Raw genomic sequence first — 22307 nt, 5'->3', positions numbered from 1 at the left:
GTATTTATGCTACTTTAATATAATTTTATAATCAAATTTTAGCTGGTAGTAAGACAACACTTGTAGAATTCATTCGATCAGTTTTCCCAGAGAACAACGTTGATGAATGTATTTAATTCTTAGTACTGTATGGAAACAAAACATATGTTGTTTGGACAGCACTTTAGGAAAGTTTGCATCTGACTCTGAGAACCTTTTCTAAAGTCATATGATGACACAGAAACACTGTTTAACGTCACTGACTAAGGTTATTCACATTGAAGGGTGAAAAGTATTAGTTGCCCCAAGAAAAAAAAATCCATGAGGACAACAAATAAGCTGCCAGCATCTCTTTAAATCAGAGCAAGTGAATCACTCCCAGATGGATCTACATAGTTCATAACGAGGCAGTTTGTCACTCGCTCCTCCTTTCTGTCTTGGCTCTGATTGTTTGTTTGGCCTTTTATAATGGGAATTACACATCTTAGCACAGCTGTCATTGATTAGCCTCTAAACATATATGTCCAGGGTACAGTCAGTGAGTAATGCCCGAAGAACTCCAATGAGAGGTGACATTTCCAGGAACATTGGACAAAGTATGAAGGTAATTTGTAACTTTTTTAATATGCAGTTTATTCTTTCAGGTTTAGTTTAGTGAGGGTGTGACTTTAAATGGGGTGAATGAAATAAACACTTCAAAAACAAAATATCCTTTGCAAACAATGCTACACGTGACGGTTCCCTTATTTACTTATTTATTTGATACTGTTGGACCTTAAAATTGGACACAAATATGACCAATGTGAAAACCCACATGTCAAGCCTCTTTTACCGCTAATAAAATACTGCTAATTGGAATTCAACCAAATATGACCCACCTTTGTAGGGTTTATAACTGTGACCATGAGGTGTTCACATTATTTTGTCTCTCTAAACCAGCTTTGCTTTAATATCTTAAGTCAAGTTTCCATCCAAATATAGGGCATGGAATTCCCAGAAAATCGTCAAAAGAAAATGCAAATTAACATGCGTTTCCATCCACTACTGTTTTGCAAATTTTAGGAGTTGAGCACATCAAGATAAACAGCTGGTGGCGCTAATTCTCCAGTCGGGTGCCATTGAAACATTGTAGAAGAAGAGGGTACAACGAGATGACGTAATTGAAAGAGTGGCAGTCAAACCTCAAACAACAAATAAAAACAATGTGGAAAACATGATGGAAATATGGCATTTCTGTTTTACTTTTTTTTCCGAATTTCTTGTGTCTCTACTCAGGTTTTTTCAAAGCATGAATTGGAACGGCACATAAAAACAGGTGGGTTAAAATGCACTTTTTTTTGTCTTGGTCAAACAGGCTGTTTGATCAGCTGTATTAAAAATTTACATCTAGGGTGAAGGACAAGTAGATAGAGAAAGTAGCAGACAGTTTACAGTTCAGCTAAATGCCAGCTCGTCAGATGAATGCTGTTGGAAATCTCAAGAGGCCATGGAGAGCAGATGTGAAGGGTTGGCGCACGTGTGAGACTATGGGTCTTCATGCACACTTTAACGGTCAAGTAGTCTTTCCGCAAGTAACTTTAATACCATTCACCACAGAGAATCCTAAACACAATATCCCACAAAAGCTGTAGCCTTAGGACAATGCAGACCTACCTTTACTGTAGCCTTAATTATTTTCAGTGCAATACCCTAATAAACCATTAGAGATCATTTAAGTGAGAAATTCTGATTAACACATAACAATTTTATAAAGTTTTTAATTCCTTTAGCATGTCAGTTATCTTTGGCTCATGGTATCAATGTTGCACCAGGATACAATGTTCAGAGAACTTGCTGATGAAAAATAGTGGACTTTTTGGCTGTGTTTGAAGTATTGAAAACAGCTAGCAGGAAACCTGACAGCCCCGCAGAAAGAAGAACATTCCCAAATCTCAAAACTGGGCCCGTTAGAGAGGTGGGAACACTGACCACACTGATAGACAAACCAGACACATTCAGAAAAAGGGAGAAAGAGAGCAAGAAGAAAGAAAAATGAGTGGTGCTGAAGAGAAATGCACTAATAAAAGCTTCATGTTTCTCTTTCTATTAAAACTATATTTTTCTCATACCTGAGGTGTTTCCAATGTCTGCAAATCCAGACATAAGTAACGCTGCAAGTGCTTTTGTTTATGAGAATTCTCATCATTGCTCTTGGGGTCATTACCTGACAGGATCTCCTACTCTTTAATACTTCAAAAAATACTTTCTTTTAAAAATATGTGAAGCAGTTCAATAATGTGTACGTCAGCATTCACAAATGCTCATGAAGTTTCCACTCCCCCCACCCTTCTCCCTCATCATCATCGCTTCTCTCTCTCTCTCTCTCTCTCTCTCTCTCTCTCTCTCTTTGATTCTCTCTCTCTCACACACACACACACACACACACACACACACACACACACAAAAAAAAAAAACACACACAAAAACACATGCCCGGACCACTGAAACCAAGTTCTTCCAGAGATTTGGACTATTTCAGAGCGCTCCCCACCCCCGACTCCTTGAAGAGATTTCCACAGATGCTGCCACATTCTACTGCTTTCCTCTAGTTTCCTCTCATTTTCTGACTTTGTCTTTCTAACTCATCCGCACTGATCATGTGGTCAAATCAATCTGAAATCTGAAATCAATCTTCTTTTTAAAATATATTTCTTTTCACTGTATCGGTTTTGTCTTATTAAAGCTTACACTTTTTTCTTTCCATGGTTCTCATTGTTAGTGTGATTTTTTTAACTTGGGCTCACACATTGGTGCTAATTCAAATAGTGAGGGCTTTGTGCGAGACGGTCATTGACTTATGCAAACATAATTGGGCTGTGTTGTTGACTGATGTGCTCCAAGCCAGACAGAGGGGTGTCTCTCAAACATACACACACATGCACAGATGTCTGCATTCACACTCAGTCACACATTAACACAAATAGTGTGATGAAAAAGGAATGAAAGTGTAATGTCTTGCCCATCAACTGTCCATTGCCACACCTTAGTCTTTCTACCACCACATCTCAAACTGTTGGTTTGCAGTCCAGTTTCTTACAACAAAATTGGAAGGTTTTTGTCAGAGTCACTAGTGCACTGTTGTAGTAATAGAGCACTTGTTCCTATGTTAAAGAAAAATGAGACATTTTTGACATCTGCAGGAGACATGATATTTTAGTCCTGAATTTCTCGATCTGGAGAAAATATTTCAGCTACATGCTAATATCCATATCAAAGCAGAAGAAGGATTTGAACATCCTGTGCAAAACAGGAAAACAGTAGGAACACAGAGCAAAACCATCACTGCTTACAAACAAAATTAACCCATTTGCTTTCAAGTCCATAACTCTCATGGCGATGTTTGAAATCAATGAACCACAGTTTGTTTAGTGGATACAGTTTATTTAGCCAAGCTGGAAAACCATAAGGCTGCTGGTTCCCAGCCTTTTTTATGCTCCATCAATAAACATCTAAGTTCATATGACAAGACTACACATTTTATTGCTGCTAATTAAGGGTCCTGGCTGATTTAGACATGATGTAATTTGCGGTGCAAAAACCAAAAGGTCATACAAATTCATTTTAAGTAATATGTTTCTTATTGTCCACAAATCCCCAAAAAAGAGACCAAAACCAATGAATTGATCCTATTAACAAGTACTGTCTGTGTAGCTGAAGCCTGATCTATCTTATTCCTCTGTGCCACAGAGCTCCGTTATTGTCCAAAAAGTATAAAAAACACATCAGTAAGCCACACTGTTGCACTGGATGACATGTTCCTTCATTATGATGAACAAGGGAGCTGTAGTTTAATTTGAGTCAATCATACATACACCGCCCTGCTGCTGTAAAAACTCCCTAACTCACCAAATCTGCAGCTGAAAATAGTCCCAACAAATGCACGATTTACTCCTGTTTGAGTAACGTTTGCCAAAGACTACAGTGGCCAGCTGTTTTTAGAAAACTACTGCACCTTTTTATAAAAATGAAACTAGCACTGCACTTCAGAAGTATTTTTATTATTGATTAATCTGCCAATAATTTTCTCAATTATTCTATTAATCGTTTGGACTATAAAGGTCAGAAAAATATCTGTCACAATTTCCCAGATGTCCAAGAGTCCAAGGTGACGTCTTCAAATGTCTTGTTTGTCCTATAAACAGTGCAAAACCCAAAGATATGCAGTTAGGTATAAGAAAACTAGCTTATATTCACATGTGAGAGGCTGGAAGCAGTGAATTTTTGACATTTTTGCTTAAAAATGTTGCTGATTAATTTGCAGTTGACTTAATTAATTTTCAATTAATTGACTAATTGTTTCAGATCTGAATGAAACCATATATTTGTGACCTGTTTTAAAGATCTATGTCTTCAGTAGGACTATTAGCTATTGGAAGTAATGTTTTTATGGCTATAGTTAGAGTGACAAAGCGTTCTTTCACATCCAACCCAGCTGGTGATGTCATGGCTTTTGTTATTTCAGTGGCGATTTTACATGGCCTCAGTTAAAGCTCTCGCTGCTGTGTGCACCTCTCTCTCTCTCTCTATCATCAATCTCCTTCCCACTCTCAGCGTCCCACCCTCTTCTCCTCTTTCAGCTGTCCCCTCCCTCACTCCTGCATTCCATCTTTCCCACCCACCTTACCTCTCACTCTCTCTCTCATTTTCTATTTTTCTGCAACTTTCTCTGTATGCCCCCCCCCCCTCTTTTTTTTCCCATACTCTGATTATCTTTCCAGACAGACTTCATTCCTAACCAACTTCAGACCTATATTCACCAACTGTTCCCATCATTTTCTGCCTCTTTAAAGTGCAGGTCTTCAGTGTGAACTGTAAGAGGCACAGCAGACTGAACTTCCTGCAGCTGTAATTTGTCACCACATCATAAATAATACTAATAATTGCAAATCATTGGAAGACAATCAGTGTTTATTAAAAGACAACTTCATAATGCAATGTGTATGCAGTGTGCCCTTGCTAACAATCCTAAACTTTAAAACATATGGGGAAGTTGTGATTAAAATCCAGGTAAAACAGTGATTTTTTCTCTTCTCAGGTTGGCAGGAATAATTCCTAATCTCTGGGGCTCAGGTGCTTGCATGACACACATTTGATACCTCAACTGCCAGTGTTTATTTTCTCATCTTTTCTGAAGCATCGGGTACTCTGTCACCCTTAACCCCTCACCCTGCTGGAGGGGACCTGTCTGTCAGTTCAGCACAGAGAAGCTTTGAAGAAGTTTATCAAAATCCAGCCACAGGATGCTGCAGCCCATCTCTTTTCCAGACATAATTGAGGTTTGCAGGTCTGAAACAATGCCAAGACAAGTCTTGTCTTGACTCATTGACAGCGAACCTTAATACTTAAACCATGCGTGCACTCTCACAGACATGGAGAGGAGAAAATATCAAAAGACACAGTGTCATTTCTGAGGGAGTCGCCTTCAAAGAGTTCTCTTCAGAGAAGTGGGCTGCTCACTGAAAGCGATCAAACACACATACATACACCTCTGCTCAACACACACCTCACAATATCTCCATACACCATGAAGCAGCAGATACACACCTGTCAAGCAACACTGTTTCATTGGTTTCAAAACTGTTGACAAATTTTCAGTCCACAAAGACCTGGCTGATGCAGCCAGACTGCCAGTTACTACCAGCAATAAGAAAATAAGAAACTATAGCGGATTTTAGGTCTCTAGCCTATGAATAGATAATTGGTGGTTCAGTGATCCAAAGTCTTTGATCCCTTGGTTGCACAGGGTTTATGGGCATGATTATGGGCACAAGATCATAAAAGGAAAACAATTATAATTTGATTGGAACTTTACTTTACATGGTCAGACATAGGCATTTCATGCAGAAAATGTCTGAAACTAAAATTTACATTGCACAATTTTTATGTAAACTTGTAGAGTGGGGATTATAAAAAAAAAACTTTGAGGGTGAATGAAAAGTAAAAGACCAAAATGTAATATGACTCAACTTCACTTTTGACCACATTTGACCCACAGAGTTGAACAAGTAATGTATTTAAGTCAAATTGTTTTTGGCCAGAAAAAAAATCTATTCTACCACTTATGTTGTTATGTTGAAACTTGCAGATGTCTACTTGCAGGTTTCAGTGATTAGCATGTTTGCAGGTGTTTACAACAGGGTATCCCACTGAACAGCAATCAGGCATTACTCCACATGAACCTGGACTCAATAAATGATCCTCACAAACAAACTAACATGCAGTACAATTCTCTGACCCGCTGGACAAGCACTGTTCTCCTTAGACGGCCAAGCCGGTAAAGAATAGCACTAATGCTGCCTACTCAGGACCAGCTGCTCCTGTTTCCAATAAAGTGTGAGGGGGTCAAAGGGCAAAGCTCACAGGTCACAACCTGCAGAGGGGTGAGGACCATGCATAAATGATGCAACCAAACTGTCCCTTGCCATTTATATATAGCTTGAGTTGTAGCTACAGAGTACAAGTGGCTCTTCGTGGCATCTCCATGAGCACTCAGTTAGTTGTTGTGATTTGTAACCTCAGCTACATGTGACAGGGTTAGAGCGGGGACAGGAGTGTCATTCCTGCACAAACTATGAACTCTGTCCAGAGGTCTGATGGGAAGATCAAGGCTGTTTGGTTTGGCTGTGTGTTCCCTCCATGAACAGGAGTGGTCCTGCAGATTATCATATTAAAGAGAATATTGAAATGGGTGTTGCTGCTGCAGTCTGCTGCACATCTTAAATTTAGACAAGGACAATAATGCTCAGTGGGGGAAAAGTAACTAAATACATTTACTCAAGTACTCTACTTAAACCTGAAATAACTGATTTTGACCCCTTGTGACCAGGGGAAGCATATCATCCCATTTTAAGTTGATGTGGTGAACTTGTTAGCAAACAACTGCTTATTTACACATCCAGCAGATACGAGCAATATTATTATTCATGTGGAGTCGTGTTTCTGGTAACCTGATGAATGTAAGTTAAATATTCACTCTTTGTTAGCTCTGTTTTTGGTCTTGACCAAGATTTTCAATGAAAACAGCCCCTATCAATTATAGGTGCTTTACTTGAGTCTCATCCATTTTCTGCAACTTCAACTATACCCAACCTTTTTTATTGCTAGTTTGACCTTGTTGACTGGATTATTATAATGCAATGGGTGAGTGAAAGAACAGCTCATTAAACAACCTATGTCTATCTTCCTCTTCCCTCCCATTATCAGCCAGTGAGACACAGAAATATACGAAGTAGCAGCTACAAGGAGCAGGTTAAACATCACTGTTGGAATCATTTGTTTAATCGAAAATTAGTGAGTGAGTAAGTGGGCAAGCTGCAGACAGTTTGAGAAACTTTCAATTCTGTAAGGCATATCTGATCTGACCCGAGAGCCATAACAGAACCCAGTTGCTAAGGTAACAGGTGAAATACAGACACACAGACGGCATCTCTTCAAAGTAGTTCTGTCCTGAAACCAAGATGATACTGAGAGAAAACTGACAATGCGAGCCCCGTTTGGGACTGTCTATATCAGGGATGGGAATATGATAGTTGAACTGTCCCCTCAACTTTACTCCAGCTTTCAAACATGTCCATCTCACTATGTTAGGAAAATATGATTATCTGGTCAGCGCTGTGTGACAGTCTGCATGCTGCAGGCCCTCAACAGCCTTTCTTTTCCAACAGTCCTTTCAGGAATGCCACTGTACCCACCATTAGATCTGTTCTTCACTCTTGGCTTAGCTTAATGCACACAAGGCAATGCAGCTTATTACATCCAGCAGAGTGACAATCCAGTGGACAAACCAGGCGAGACACCTGCCCTCGCCTTCTTATAAATAACTGTGTTTCTTCAGTTTTCAAGCCACTGGAAAAAGGAAAAAGAAAAGCCAATGTGCAGTTTTAGTAAAAAATTTAGGATTAAAATATTTTTGGCTCTTATCTTGAAGGACACAGGTTAAGCAGCTGACAGGTGTGAAAATAATAATCTCTAAGTTAGTGTTGCAAATTCAAAATGAACATAGGAACACAAATCATGCGTATTTAATGTGTATATATCCTCACAAACAACTCCATTAGAGCTGCAAGTAAGGATTATTTTCATTATTGACGCATCTGCCGATTTACTTAATTAATCGATGAATCATTTATCCTGTGGGTAATGGCTCAATATTAGTGAATGAGCAAGTACAGAAAGTATGAAGTTTGTGTACAAATTAACTGCTTTCTTATTGAGAGGCTGATCACAGGTGTAGGAAGGATCTTACCTGTTTTACAACTTGACCATGTGTTAATAAATGTCTAACTTATACACTATACTTATACTGTAAGTTAACTTTCTTAAATTGACGGACCATTGAGTGTGTAGTAATCACATGAACTAATAATGCCCTCAACATGTATTTATATTAGGTTTATATTTATATTATATTTAGCATTATTATCATGCAGCAAACTATGAGTAATGCATTACTTGTTTATTACAGTATTTAAACATGAATTTTATGACCTTACTATTAAGTGTTGGTTTAAGCTCATCTCTCTTTTTTGTTGTCTGATTTTGTTCCCTGTGTCCAGGCTTATCCTAATACTGACTTTATGTGTCTCTGCGGTACTCAGTGTCATTTTTATTGTATTTTTACATCCTAAGAACACCCTTGTACAACATTACAGTCTCTGGTATTTTTTGGGCAAACCCACAGAACTTGTTCGATTATAAAACTTGCATTTGCAACAGGCTGTTTATTGTACACAGGTCACAGACTTGCAGTACATGAGAAAATAAAGAAGCTCCTTCAATTAGCGTAACGGAGTGATTCTGACATCGCTATGCTTTCGATGAACAAGGCGGGGGAGGAAAAATGGGAGGGCACCAAAGTTCTGGGGGGGAAAGTTTCAGGCTTTTTGGGTTCAGTAGCAGCACGTGTAGAAAGGAGTGGTCTGGGAATAACGAAACCTGGGAGAGAGAATGGGAGGGAAACGGGGCTCAGATTTCAGCATGACAGGGGGTAAGGGGCCGGACTCATATTTGGGAATATACGAAGATTCATTGAAGGCAACGGGGACATAAAACTACAGCGTCTGGCCCTAAAGCGGTCGGTGCTGAGTTTCTGCTGCAGGTCCGGGTCCTGCCGCTGGATTCCCCCATCGTTTCTTTTTTTTGGGAAGAGTGAATTTCGAATGGTTTGGCTTTTGTAACCGGGGACACACAAACTAAATACCGAGAGAAGCCTCCGCTCCCTTCTTTCTCCCTTAAGGGCCCTGCATGTCTAATATTTAGACATGTTCAGCTTTATGGATTCCAGGACTGTACTGCTACTTGTAGCAACCCAAGTCTGTCTATTAGCCGTTGTGAGATGTCAGGAGGAGGACGACCGTAAGTGACCGTTTTTACTCCTCTCAAAGAGTTATAATGAAGAAAAGCTAAAGTTGTCATAAGGGGCATATAGAGAGCAGGTGTTCTTCCAAGTCAGATGACTCTGAAATAGGTTTAACTTTAAGCACAGTACCTGAACTTTGAATAGTTTAGTGCTTGTTTTGGTGCTTGGAGTGATTTGGTTATTCCCTCACCTTTTACGCACAGAAAGTTCTTGATTGTTTGGATACTCTGTTGCATGAAAAGTTATCTGATTGATGATAGATGTGGACCTTTTGTCTACCAAGAGTGCTGATCTGACTGTATCTACAAGGTGTGATACAACTAAATATATCAGAGTTGGGGACGTGCGTAAACGTGGTGCAATGGATGGAGAGAAGTGGCAAGTTTATTCAAAATAACGCGCAAGGAGCTGTTTGTTTTCTTCCTTCTGTGGGGTTATTTTATATTTAATTTTATTTAATTTCTTAGTATTTATTCATTCTCCTTGAAGTATACATTCACGGATATAGTTTGGAAAGCGAAAATCACAAGATTCAGATTTTGATCCCCTACAGTGGAGCCTAATGCCTTACCCTACCTCCCCCATCTTTCTTAGGTCACCTGTGGGTGCTTTAGGGGCCTTGACAATCTCTCCTTTTAGCTGCAGATTCACTTAATATAGAGGGGGATGGGGTAAAAGTGAAAGGTGGTCGGCTCAATGGCCTTTGGTGAAAAGTGTTCACATTCCATTGCTGTCAGAGGGCATCCAGGCGAATCCTGGTTTGTTGAGGTGGAAAGGTGGACTAATAACCGAAATTTCTATAAAAAAGGGTTTTTAAAGTGATTATTTAATATTCACTCCAATGGCCCTCATATTATCCTTCATACCTGCAGACTTTCTACTGTCTCAAATTGGAGTAGGATTATTCACCATCATTATTGATTTTAGTATCCACAAGAGACATTTGAGAGTGAAGGTATGCCAGCAGATTGGGGCCAGAAATAATGTTCCATATGATTTCAGGGTTTCCATCTGCTTAAAAGATTACCCATAAGCTGTGACAGTCAGCCCAGAGAGAGACAGAGCCAAGGTGCAAGAGGGAGGTGATTGGAAAAATATAAGACAGGGGACTTGTAATTCTGAGAAGTGCAGTCTTCTCAGTATACAATAAGTCAAGTTTACCAAGCTTTTAAAGCAAAGAAAAGGTGTATTTTCTGAGAAGAGAGAGACAACTGGGGAAAATACTCATGCCAAAGCAATTGCAAGTCTCAGGTTACCATTTCAGAGCCCCTGGTTATAATGCAAGCCCTTCTCTCCTCAGCATTTTTCTGGGACACGCTGAAGTGGTAAAGAGGTCTCATTGTGACCTCAGCACAGCAGGCTCAATGGCCATAAGTCTCTCAGAGGGGACAGGGGTCAATTCTTTAACTCTAAGTTTTGAGGCCACTTACTGTCCGTTCATGCAGGCAAGGAGGCCATAAAGCTAATCAGACAGGGATAGAAGAGAGATCGAGGCCTAAAAGTTACTAAATACAGTGAAAACAGAGTTGACTCTACTGTCCTCCAAGTACACCTGGGTTCAATTTACAATTTTCATTGTTCATTTTACTCTCCCGGAAAACAGTATGGTTGCCAACAAATGGGAGAGGAGACTTACAAATTATCCTCAGTCACAAAAAGCCAGCTTTCTATCAGCTCTCCAGTATACAGAGGAGCCCTTGTCCCAGAATATCCCGTATCAGGAGAATCTTTCATATTTGAGCCACTGAAAGGACAGGTGCAGTTTTTTGACAGTAAAACCAAATGTCAAAACCACAAGGTATGTGCATGAAAGCTGACCATTTTCCTTTCTCTGATGTGTTTGAATTGGCATCTGACACAGCTATGGCTTCCAGATGGGGTTTAAAATGTGCCCCATGTTTATACAAGGCAATAGTTTGTGAATTGCCCACTCTGTCCTGTTCCAGAAAGACCTCATTCATTGCCGCTGAGGTCCGTTAGGTTACCTCGACTTAAGCAGTGCTCAAAGGTAAATATAGCTACTGTACTTGCGCCTTCTCCGTTCACACTCTCTGCAGTTCGTACCCTGTGGCCTTTCTTTTGGTGCGTACACCACTTTCACCCCCTCGGTGCAGGTTCAGTGACTCCAATCAGAGCATTTCTTTGGGCAACTGTTTGGCCTTCTGTTGACATTTTAGTAAGCTGCCAGACTGGAAAATGAACAGGAATATGGCTAATTACGAAGTTCATTGTTAAATTTTCATGAGTGGTGTAATTTAGAGCAAGTACAGTACCTGTATTGAAACATGCCCCACCTCCATCACGTTCAGCTATGCACTGTTTGCCAAGCTGTGGTCTGAAAAAAAAAAAACTCTAAACATTTTTCATTTACTGAATGCAAAGTCTGTCTCCTTTGCAGTAAATAAGGGTGTCTCCCGCAATGTAAACTAGCCCTATATTTAACTTGTCGAGGAATTTAGGCACATGGTCTCCAGCTCCTGTGAAGTTATTGGAGGTTTCCTGCAGGTGTTTGTCAGCTTCACTGTGATTCTGTGATGTTACACTGCCACCCTGTGGCTATTTGAGAGATTGCATGCTGCTGTGTTAATTCAGTAACTGGACTCAGTGTTGGTTATTGATCAATGGAATGATGGCACAAGATTGTTTTAGTTTTTAAGATTACTTTTGGGGCATTTTAGCCTTTATTTGATAGCGTAAAGTCGAGAGGCAGAAAGAAAATGTGGGTGAAAAGAGAGGGGGGACATGCAACAGGGGAAGTTGTGCTTTACGTAGACTAGAGCTGCAACGATTAGTCAGTTAATCGATTAGTCAGTCGACAAAAAAATAATCAGCCACTATTTTGATAGTCGATTAATTGTTTTAGTCATTTTTCAAGCAAAAACATCAAGCATTTGCTGGATCAAAAACCTCTCAAATGTGAAGATTTTATGCTTTTCATTGGACTGTTAAACTGTTGCTGAATATAACAAGCAATTTAATACATCACCATGGGCTGTGGGATATTATAATGGGAATTTTTCATTATTTTCTGTCATTTTAAAGACAAAATGATTAATCGATAAATCAAGAAAATAGTTTGCAGAATAATCAATAAGCCCTTATGTAGACGCTCCTAAGATTTTTTTATTTGTAGAAATTGTGTTAATAAGGAGAAATCTTGCTGCCATCTGCCCTGCTGAACAAGACAGTTAACCAGCTCAGTGAAATATCAAATTAAATTCTTATTAAGAAGAATATGCTTTTGGGTTATTTGCTTTATTTACGGTTAAGGTTTCCAACATGTTTTGTTTTTGTATTAACACTTCAGAGTACCTGTTAATGCACTGCATATGTGTTTCCCACCTAAACAAAACATTATTTAGTTTGCTTTATATCTCAAAGACATGTTATGACTTACAGTAAATACAATAGTTGTTGTTTATGAGTAACACATTGCAGTGACTGCTTTTCATACCTGATGCATAATCTCCTTTTTCCTCCAACCATCTACCTGCCCTGGACCTCTGTGTGTCCCTTACTATGACCTCACACACAGAGGAGGATGTTCTTAGCTGTGTACAAGATGGACAGCGCTATAGCGACAAGGATGTATGGAAACCAGAGCCTTGTCGCATCTGTGTGTGTGACACTGGAACCGTCCTGTGTGATGAAATTGTCTGCGAGGAGCTAAAAGACTGCCCCAAACCTGAAATCCCATTCGGAGAGTGTTGCCCCATCTGCGCAGCTGACCAGTCTCCACCCATTGGTCGTAATTTATTTATCTCACACTTCTCATAAATAAATTACTCTACAAGATCATGTTGTTTATTCTGGGGAGAAAATGACACATGGACAATTTGGTATTAATCAAAGGTTGGCAGGTGCTGTTTAACCTCTCTCACTTTAATGTATTAAATCAGGCCTTTACTATATGTCAACCTTTGATTTGAATACAGTTTTCTATCCCCAAAGCAAACAAATGATAATAAATAAATAACAACAGTGACACATCTGACCAGATTTCAGTGAAATGCTACCTCAACGTCATTTTTCCATAGCTGGCTCACCTTGGCCCCATCTTGTTTGAATACTCTCTCCTTTTCTGAGTATCATGAAAACATGTGGGAGCCATTAAGGAAATACCTCAGTCAAGCAGACACGGCCTCGCATTTCTACTCTATATCCTCTCTGTGGATTTCTGCAGATCTGATGGCAAGAAAACTGTGACACTCTTTTGAAACTTTTTGAAGGAGCTATTCACCACATTTAAAACTGCCAGTGCCTCCCGATAAACAAGGACCTTGTTGGTCAGCTTTGGAAACATAAACAAAGTCAGTTGAGGAGCATAAGTGAAATCAAATGTGTCACTGTTTCCATGCTTGTGGATTAAAATGCTTTATAAAAATACTTATCTTCCATTCAAAGCTAAATTAAGTGCTTAGTAAGAAGTATGTAACATGTACAGCATCACTGTAAGTTATCAACCATATAAAAATAGGGCTGGCGATCAAACCTCAATACTTTTTCGTACTGACCGAAATGTGACCAGACTACTGACTATCGAATACTAATCTTGGTTACTTATTTTTTGATTAGATAGTTCCTGATTTAAATCTGAATTCTGACGATTTTAGACTTTTTTATGGAGGCAAATGCCTTGTACGGCTACTTGTTTGAGAGGTTTGGCTTCATTTTTTAAATAAAAAAACATTGTTTTTTTATCTCTATTAGTAAGGTATCAATAAATGTACTGTTTTGGTATCAGTATTTAAAAGTAGGTATCGTGTCTGCACTAGCATCAAAAAAATTTGAAAGAGAATTTTATTTTAATTCTCAACAATATCCAGCCCTACCTAAAAAAATATGCAAACTCATCATTTATCAATATTGCTACTTAACAATGCTTATTAGAATGCTTTGAAATATAAAAATGGCCTATGACAGATTTAATGTTCTGAAAAGATTTGCACTTTACACAGGCTATTCCACTTCTTTTGCTTTCTGTCATTCCCTTTTACCTGCAGCCGCTTTGCTTCTGCTTTGAGCTCTTAAGATGGTGATTCAACCAACACTTTTTCAATCCTGATGGGCTCTTTGGGTAATATGATTTGGTGGTGGTCTTCAGAGTAGTTTAATTTAGGAAAGTACAATTGGCCATGAGCACGTATAGACTTTCTGGGTTTCTGGGAAATACTGTATAACCCTCATGGATTGTTTCTGTGTAATCCATTCGCTAACTGTGATCTTTTTCTCCCCTCTAACCCGCTTGACCACATAACAGGAGCACCTGGAGCTAAGGTGAGACACTGCAGGATATTAAGACGTTATGTGTGTGTGTGTGTGTGGATATGTCTGTGGATATGTCTGTGTATGTGATCATGATGCTGTGTGTGTGTGTATATGTGAAATGAAGCTCTCCTGCACCTGTAATTAAATCTGTATTTATCCCAGACTGATATCAGTGCTGCAGGACCTGTAGTTTATGGATTTACATGAGACTTTGAAGTGAAAGAGCTTTGCCAGATGGATAATAGTTATTTCCTCCTCGATACTGTGTGCCATATTTATGTGTCTAATGATACTATAGGGGATACTTATTGGCAACATTTTGCTGTTGACCAGTTTCTGCAAAATTGCTATTTTGATGTGCTTTTCCGATGGTCTCTTAGGGGCAGATTGACAAAATATTTGTGACAAAAAACAGAATGAAACTGGAAAAATGTTTGAAAATCTTTTCGGTAGTCCTAATCCTAATTGTTTTTTTATGCTTTATCTTTTCAACATCAGGGTCAGAAAGGTGAACCTGGAGACATTACCGATGTAAGTCGACACCACACAGCACAAAAATACAACTTTTTAATTTAAAATGTTCATTTGTAAATTATTTTGAAATTTAAAATCTCAAGTGAAACACTTACAACCCCTTATTGGTAGCCACTAGTGGAGGAAGTATTCAGATTTACTTAAAGCAATATAAAAATACACCATTAGTCCTGCATTGAAAATGACACAGAAGTAAGTATGTAAGTTTTAATAGCAAAATGTACTATCAAAAGTAAAAGTACTAATTCCAAAAAATGGACCCTTCGAGTTTCATTCTATTAGATATTATACTAATAGATTATTATTACTGCTGCATTAATGTGTAAGTAGCATCTTACTGTTAATTAGAGCTATTTTAAATGCTGTTTAATCTACACCAGTGCATCTTATTTTATAAGCTCATCATATGGTCTGTATGTACAATATTTCCCCCTGAAATGTAGTGGAGTAGAAGTATCAAGTAGTGTGAAATGGAAATACTCAAGTAAAGTACAAGTTCCTAAAATTTGTACTCAAGAACAGTACTGTACTTCAGTATATGTACTCAGTTACATTCCACCACTGTTGGTAGCATATTTTCTCTGGCTGTGGATGTGTGTAGAATAGTTTTTAGTAATTAGAGAAATAACTAAAATAACTTATTATTAATACCCCCAGTCTAAGAAAGAAAGAAGTAGTGAGTCAGAGAGAGAGGAGGCAGGTCTGTCAGCCCACTCGTCAGGAAGACAGCCAAGCACAATAAGGCCTCCATATAATCCTCCATAAAGATCCTCATAGGGCAGTGGAGAAAGAGAGAGAGTAAACTCTGCTGTTGCTGCTGCAGCGCTGCACCTGGAAATGCTTTAACCCTCTGAGGGAATACAAGTTCATGGCAGGAAATAAGAAGGCATTGTTTATTGTATGTTTCTTATAATGCTTTGCCCGAAGAGATTAGCAATTAACAAGCCTGCTCTGATGGGCGAAAGATAGTCTGTCCCCCCCGAGTGCAAGGAGACCTAAACCTCACATGTGCAAATACATCTGGTAAATGTAAGCTTTAGTAGTGGGCCTAATTAAAGAGTATTCACTCTGTGCACTCCAACATGCCCTCATATGCTACATTAACATGACTTCAAAAGATTAAAGGTAAAATTTTATAAAAGATAATTGACATCTTATCTGTTCTCTATTTTCTTTCTTTTATTTGACCAGGTTGTAGGACCAAGAGGACCAAGTGGCCCAATGGTATGCACCAATTTCTGCATTTATACATTTTTCCCCAATAACTGTTCTTTGAGAGCGTATACAATTTGCTTTATGTATAGAGGATTCCAGATAGAAAGAGACTGCATTCGGAATAACCATATAGGTATTGAATTTAATTGCCAGTTGTAGTGACATGAAATGGAAACTGATCTGACATAACAGTAGTAGAGTTCACAAGCTACAGCTGTTCCTTCTGAGAAAACACCTGAAGTCACTGACTACTTCACTGTCTACCGTTCACCAGGGCCCACCAGGAGAGCAAGGACCCCGCGGAGCGAGAGGAGATAAGGGAGAGAAGGTCAGTTTGAACCCCCACACACACACACAAACTCTGCTCCATTAAGAAGTACAGTATGTCCTATTGAATCTGATAGCTTTAGGTCTTTGGAGGCTGAGGTAGGCGGATGGGGTTTCTGCTATAGCTTGCACGTTTGCAGAATGGTAGCCTTTCATTGAGCAGCTCAGTCTAACTAGTCATGTGTTGTTTCCATTAGGCTGTGTGGTCTGCTAAGGTCTGGGTTGTTTAACAGATGTGGGACTGTCGGAGACTCATAATGTAAACCCCTGCTTTTCTCTGAGACCTCAGTCAGTCAGTGTGGGAAATCAGTGTCGCCACATTCACCAGGCTTTGATCACTGCATTAATGTAACAACACTTGGATGTGATAATGGCTGCAGGCAAGGAGTTTATGTTGTAGACATCTTGTTTATGCAGATTTAAGCACAAGGTGGATTGAGTTTTGGCTAGTAGAGATTGAGTAGCCTTTTAGGTGTTCAGCACATTCTTTGTTCAGGATCCCCTTGCAGGGTAATTTGTCACTACATGCACAGAGGTATGCCAGGTAGTCTGATTTGGTCTGATAAATCATCAGCATGCTCTACAACCTCTGAGGAAAAAAAATCAGTGTTTTGTTTTAAATGATATATTTGGCAGTGGTGTAAGTATTAAGAGTATTACTCTTTTCATTTAGTTTTTTAATCTTTAAATGTCTGGTTTGGTTCAGTTCAAAAAATCTAACTTCAGTCCACTAGTCAGGTGTAGCTGAGTTCCCTCATGTAGACCGTCAGTGCTGTTTGGAGAAGGCTCAACTGAGCATTAGACTTCTGTCAACAGTATCTGACAAATGTAGTCCAGTGGGGTATCGTCTGCCAGCAACTCTGTAATGATATACCCAAAGTACCACTGAGCTCAAATATTGCCACAAAGGCCTGAAATGAATCAATGGTGACCTGTAATGAATATTATTTAACACTTTCCTGTACTCATAAACAGTATTCTTAGAAAGTCCATGGTATTTGGCTTGGTGTGTTTATATTTAGTATAACAATAAGATTACAAAACAGCATGATTTTTACTCCAGCATTTGTAATCTGCATTTCATATCAAATTGGTGTTCTTAGTTGTCAAAAAGCACATTGCAGATAGAAAAATATAAATATAAGCTGCATATTTGAGTAGATTAATCAATAAGATACTTTGGGTCATATTCTTGTCCTTGTAATGGATTATATTGATTTTAATATTATCAATGTATTTCAGGGAAGCCCTGGTCCCCGCGGCAGAGATGGTGAGCCTGGCATCCCCGGAAACCCCGGCCCCCCTGGACCTCCAGGACCTAATGGACCCCCTGGCCTTGGTGGAGTAAGTATTCCATGACAAGTAGGGGGTTAGCATTCACTGCAGACATAGGAGCTGACAGGTTGAACACTGATGCAAGATCAAGAATGGCTTCACTCTGACTGGGTGAAATAAGCAGAGAGAATGGTAAAATGGAGCAAGGAAAGAATCCAAGAACACAAAAGATGTGGGAAATTGAGTCGATGCAGAGAGAATAGATCGAATGCCTCTCATTCTTTGTCAGAGAAAAGGAGGGAGGAGGTGGATTGAGGGGAGGGGAGGTGGAAGCGCAGGAGGTAGTATGATAGACTTGGGGAGGGGAAGGGAAGGAGCTTTTTTTAGGGGGGAAACAAGGAGAGTCTTTGTGAAGGCGAGAGAGATGAAAACTGTTCACATGCCCTCTGTTTCTCCTCTGTCTGCATCAGGATTCACATAATGGGCTCTGCTGCTGACAATCTATTAAAAGCTGATCCTCTCTCTTGCCAAAATGACACAGCATCCTCCAAACTCTGCAATCAGTGACAACACATTTGGCTTCCAAGATAAAAACTTTAATTTTTCATAACGGACATTGAAGCATAGCCAAAGCTCACTTTTACAGCTATTTGAAGTATTTCTTTTTGTCTATTCCAACCAGATGCTTTACACTGCAGTCAATGTGACATCTCTTCTGTTCAATTCAGCAGATGACCTTAAAAACTTAACTTCACTGAGATGTATATAAAAGGCACCTAAACAACCTTTTTATATCTTGATAAAAATCTTTTCTTTTGCCTTTTCCAGAACTTTGCTGCTCAGATGGCTGGTGGTTTTGACGAGAAGGCTGGCGGAGCGCAGATGGGTGTGATGCAAGGACCAATGGTGAGCGAGCGATGATGAGACCTGCTGCCTCTTCCATGTTCTTTTTTCTTTTCTTTTTTTTTTTTTTTACAGTCGGCTGCTTATGGATTCCTTGGATGCTACAGTGTTGGAGGGGTCAGCAGCAAGGAGAAATTAGTAGGCAGAGTGTTTTTACACCTGAAGACCCGGGTTAAAGATCTGTGCTGGCATCAGCCTTACTGAAGTGTCTTTTTTAACGAAACTCTGAATCCCTATCAGTTCAAGTGATGGTTTTATTTGTGGCTGATCCTGCTCTTTTACCTTTCTGGAGAGGCACAAACAACTTCCTTACATGAACCACAGAAGCATCACATTGATTCCAAATGTTAAAACTACAAGATGGACACATCATTGTCATTCTTCACCAGGAGAGGAGATACCCATGTAGGATTTAAAATCATCAAGAACGAGAGGAAACAAGGAAGGCTACCAATTCAAGACAAATCCCAGCGATTTGTAGCATCACCTATGTTTATCCCCCTCCTTTATTAATGTTTCTGGGAGAAAATTAAGAGATAAAAAGTCAGTGCCCCAGTGTTGGAGAAAAGAAACTACAAAGTTCTGGGTCCTGATGGAAAATTAACACCTCACATGGAGTACAGGAGTAATTTTATAAATTGAGGAAACAGACATTGGTCGTCATTATATATCAATGGGGGGAGGTTGTGGCGATCAGATCCCCATAGTTAGTAGCAGTCTGTGTGGCTTCACGCCTACTGACTGTCCTTCCACATGTCTGTCTGAGAGCTCACCACAATACTGGGTCCTTTTTGAAGCCAGCCCACGTTTACTTTGGCCTGCTGGGGGAGAGAGCAGTGAAAGAACAGAGTGAACTGATGTTAAATTACAAGTCAAGCTTATAACCCCTTATACACTTACTCAGAAGCCCAAATCATATCCGTACACCTACATACCAAACACTCAAACAACGCTCTTACTGAAACATATGCACACAAACACAAATAAGCACACATATGCATGTCCCTCGAACACACATTCAAAAGTCCTGAAGATATAGAGCCCCATTGATAAGTTTCTACCCGCTGTGGTAAAGGCTTCCCACACCCACTGAAAGGTGACTTTCATTGGCTTCTGAGGACCACTGTGCCGTGCTGTGACGTTTTCTTTGGCTGCCATCCCTGATTTTTAAAGCATAACCATGATGCTAAAATGTGGGTTTATAAAAGCAAGCCTACTGAAAGGAATATGTTTTTTATCCAAGAGGATTGCTGTCACAAGTAATCTGAATCAAGTCGTTTTTTCACTGAAGAACTTTGAATTTTGTACAACTTTATTGACACTAAATCTTACAGTCCCATTGTTCCTTGTACAGCTGATTTTCTTTGTGTATGTGTGTGTGTGATAGAGAGGCAGGCAGAGAGAGAAAAAGCAACAGGGATTTGGCTCATCACCTCCACAGAATGTAATTTTCTCTTGTTGAGCAGTGATGCATGAAGTTGAAGTAGAAATTACTTTGGCATGTGACTCTAAACAGAAGCTCTCACAGAGCAGATTAAGATTCAGTCATAGAGAATTTAGTTGAAGAACTCTCACCTCCTGTTTTGATGCCTGAAACATTTAACATATTCAAAAAATATCTCAAAAACCCAAACAGTTGAGTATTATGTTGTTTTTCATTCCATGTCAAAGCGTTAGAAGTCATGCAGAGTTCAAACACTCCTCTGAAGAGTACAGCACTACCACTGGTGACCTTTGAACTATATAAACACACAGCAGGTGGGAAAAAGAGCTGTGAGAAGAAAGGAGGGTTGACAGTGAAAAGCGAAGGATAGAGAGCAAGAGAACGTCTAAATGCTCCTGAGGAATTTCAAACGATTTATGGATTAGTAGAGCTGTTGAGTTTTGTGTAGCTTTAGGGCAAAGCAGGTGATATTTTTTATAGCTTCTGACAGAATTCAAGTGGACAAAAACAAGTCCTTTCCCCTTAACACCCACACTCAGAGTTGCAAAATATAAAAAAAATAATTGTGCACTAGTGTGTTTGTGTAGTTTAAACGGTGTGTGCTGGTGAAGGATGTGATTATATGTCATTAGCCTGATGTTGTGTCTCTTCTCTCTTTTCTTCCTGTCAGGGCCCTATGGGTCCCAGAGGACCACCTGGCCCTACCGGATCACCTGTAAGTACCTCCTCTGTGCCCCAGACAACACACAAGCTAGGTGCACCTGTAGACGAGATCCTGTGTTCGATCACAGACAGGATACAGGCTAAATCTCATAATTGAGCTTGTGCTTGATTCCATGTACATATGCTACAGTGTTTACTTCCCCTGACTGTATTTAAGAACAATAATGACCACAAAATGGCCGGTGACTTTGCAAACTCCAACACGGTGGGGATACCACAGGCTGACAGAGATAAATGTTTACGCACAGCCCTGTTTTAACTGCGAGTGTCCTCTGGAAGGTGGCACACATGGAGAATACTTTCGTCTCACAGCTGCAGGCTCCAGGGCTTTTTCCAATGCCATAACCCAGGCACACTGCAGAACACCTGACAATTTACCTTTCACAGAGCCTACTGGGCTTACACCTCCACGCACACACACACGCGCATACACACACACACACGCCACGCCTTTTTCTGCTCTTGCCCGCCACCAAGCTCCACCTGTAGCCCTTTCAGCCCTCCCAGCTTCCTGAGTAAAGCTATTAAGTTGTAGGCAATGCCAGCTGACTTGCCTCAACTTGATGGTTTAATCACCCTGAGCCCACATTTGGAGAGACATATTTTCTCCTTGGACACCTTTGACTGCTTTTAGCTAGAACTCAATACAGGGTCAACTTTCTCAAAAGAGATGACATGACATTTGTAGGGAAGTAGTGTAATTTTGAGTAACTGCAGTTTTTAACGTAGACAAACAGATACAGACACAGATACAAACAGATACCATGTACTATAATGAAGTAGTTTTGTAATAATTGTTGGTGTAGTTTAACTCAATACTAATACAGTATGTACTCTATATTGCAGCTTAGCTAACTTTTCATTTTAAACTGTAAATTAAGATTATTAAATCAGCTACAAATTACACAGACTTACTACATAACCAATATGTAGCCAGTATACTGACTGCTGTCACACAATAACAGTTGCCATTACAAGTAATATTTATGGCTGCAACTAACAATTTATTTTCATTTTCAATTACTCTGATGGTTATTTTTTCAATTATTTCATTATTAATTGATCGATTGATTGTTTGGTCTATAAAATATAAAAAAATAGTAATGCCCATCATGATTTCCTGCCCAAGCTGACACATAAATATGTACTGAGTATCTACAAAACCCAAAGATATTCAATTTACTATCATAGAAGATAAAGAAAACCAGAAAACCAGCTGGAACCAGTGATTCTTTTGGTATT

The 22307-nt window shown here is 39.5% G+C and overlaps 1 protein-coding gene across 2 annotated transcripts in view; it reads left to right on the top strand.

Annotated features, from left to right (window-relative positions):
• The first annotated feature begins 8998 nt into the window (after positions 1-8998).
• col2a1b (collagen, type II, alpha 1b) overlaps positions 8999-22307 on the top strand; it is a 51750-nt gene continuing 38441 nt past the window's right edge. Inside the window, exons 1-9 of one of the 2 annotated variants that reach the window (XM_044169559.1) lie at positions 9000-9372; positions 12912-13121; positions 14637-14653; positions 15143-15175; positions 16370-16402; positions 16668-16721; positions 17963-18064; positions 18824-18901; positions 21013-21057. In XM_044169559.1, coding sequence (XP_044025494.1) covers positions 9279-9372; positions 12912-13121; positions 14637-14653; positions 15143-15175; positions 16370-16402; positions 16668-16721; positions 17963-18064; positions 18824-18901; positions 21013-21057 — 666 coding nt within the window. In that variant the 5' untranslated portion in view covers positions 9000-9278. Of the gene's footprint in view, positions 9373-12911; positions 13122-14636; positions 14654-15142; positions 15176-16369; positions 16403-16667; positions 16722-17962; positions 18065-18823; positions 18902-21012; positions 21058-22307 lie in introns of both variants that reach the window. The other variant, XM_044169567.1, reaches the window with a different exon arrangement.

This window comes from Siniperca chuatsi, linkage group LG2 (genome assembly GCF_020085105.1).
Source record: "Siniperca chuatsi isolate FFG_IHB_CAS linkage group LG2, ASM2008510v1, whole genome shotgun sequence".
In the NCBI taxonomy this organism is placed as follows: Eukaryota; Metazoa; Chordata; class Actinopteri; order Centrarchiformes; family Sinipercidae; genus Siniperca; species Siniperca chuatsi.
This window is presented reverse-complemented; position numbering and strand designations above follow the sequence as displayed.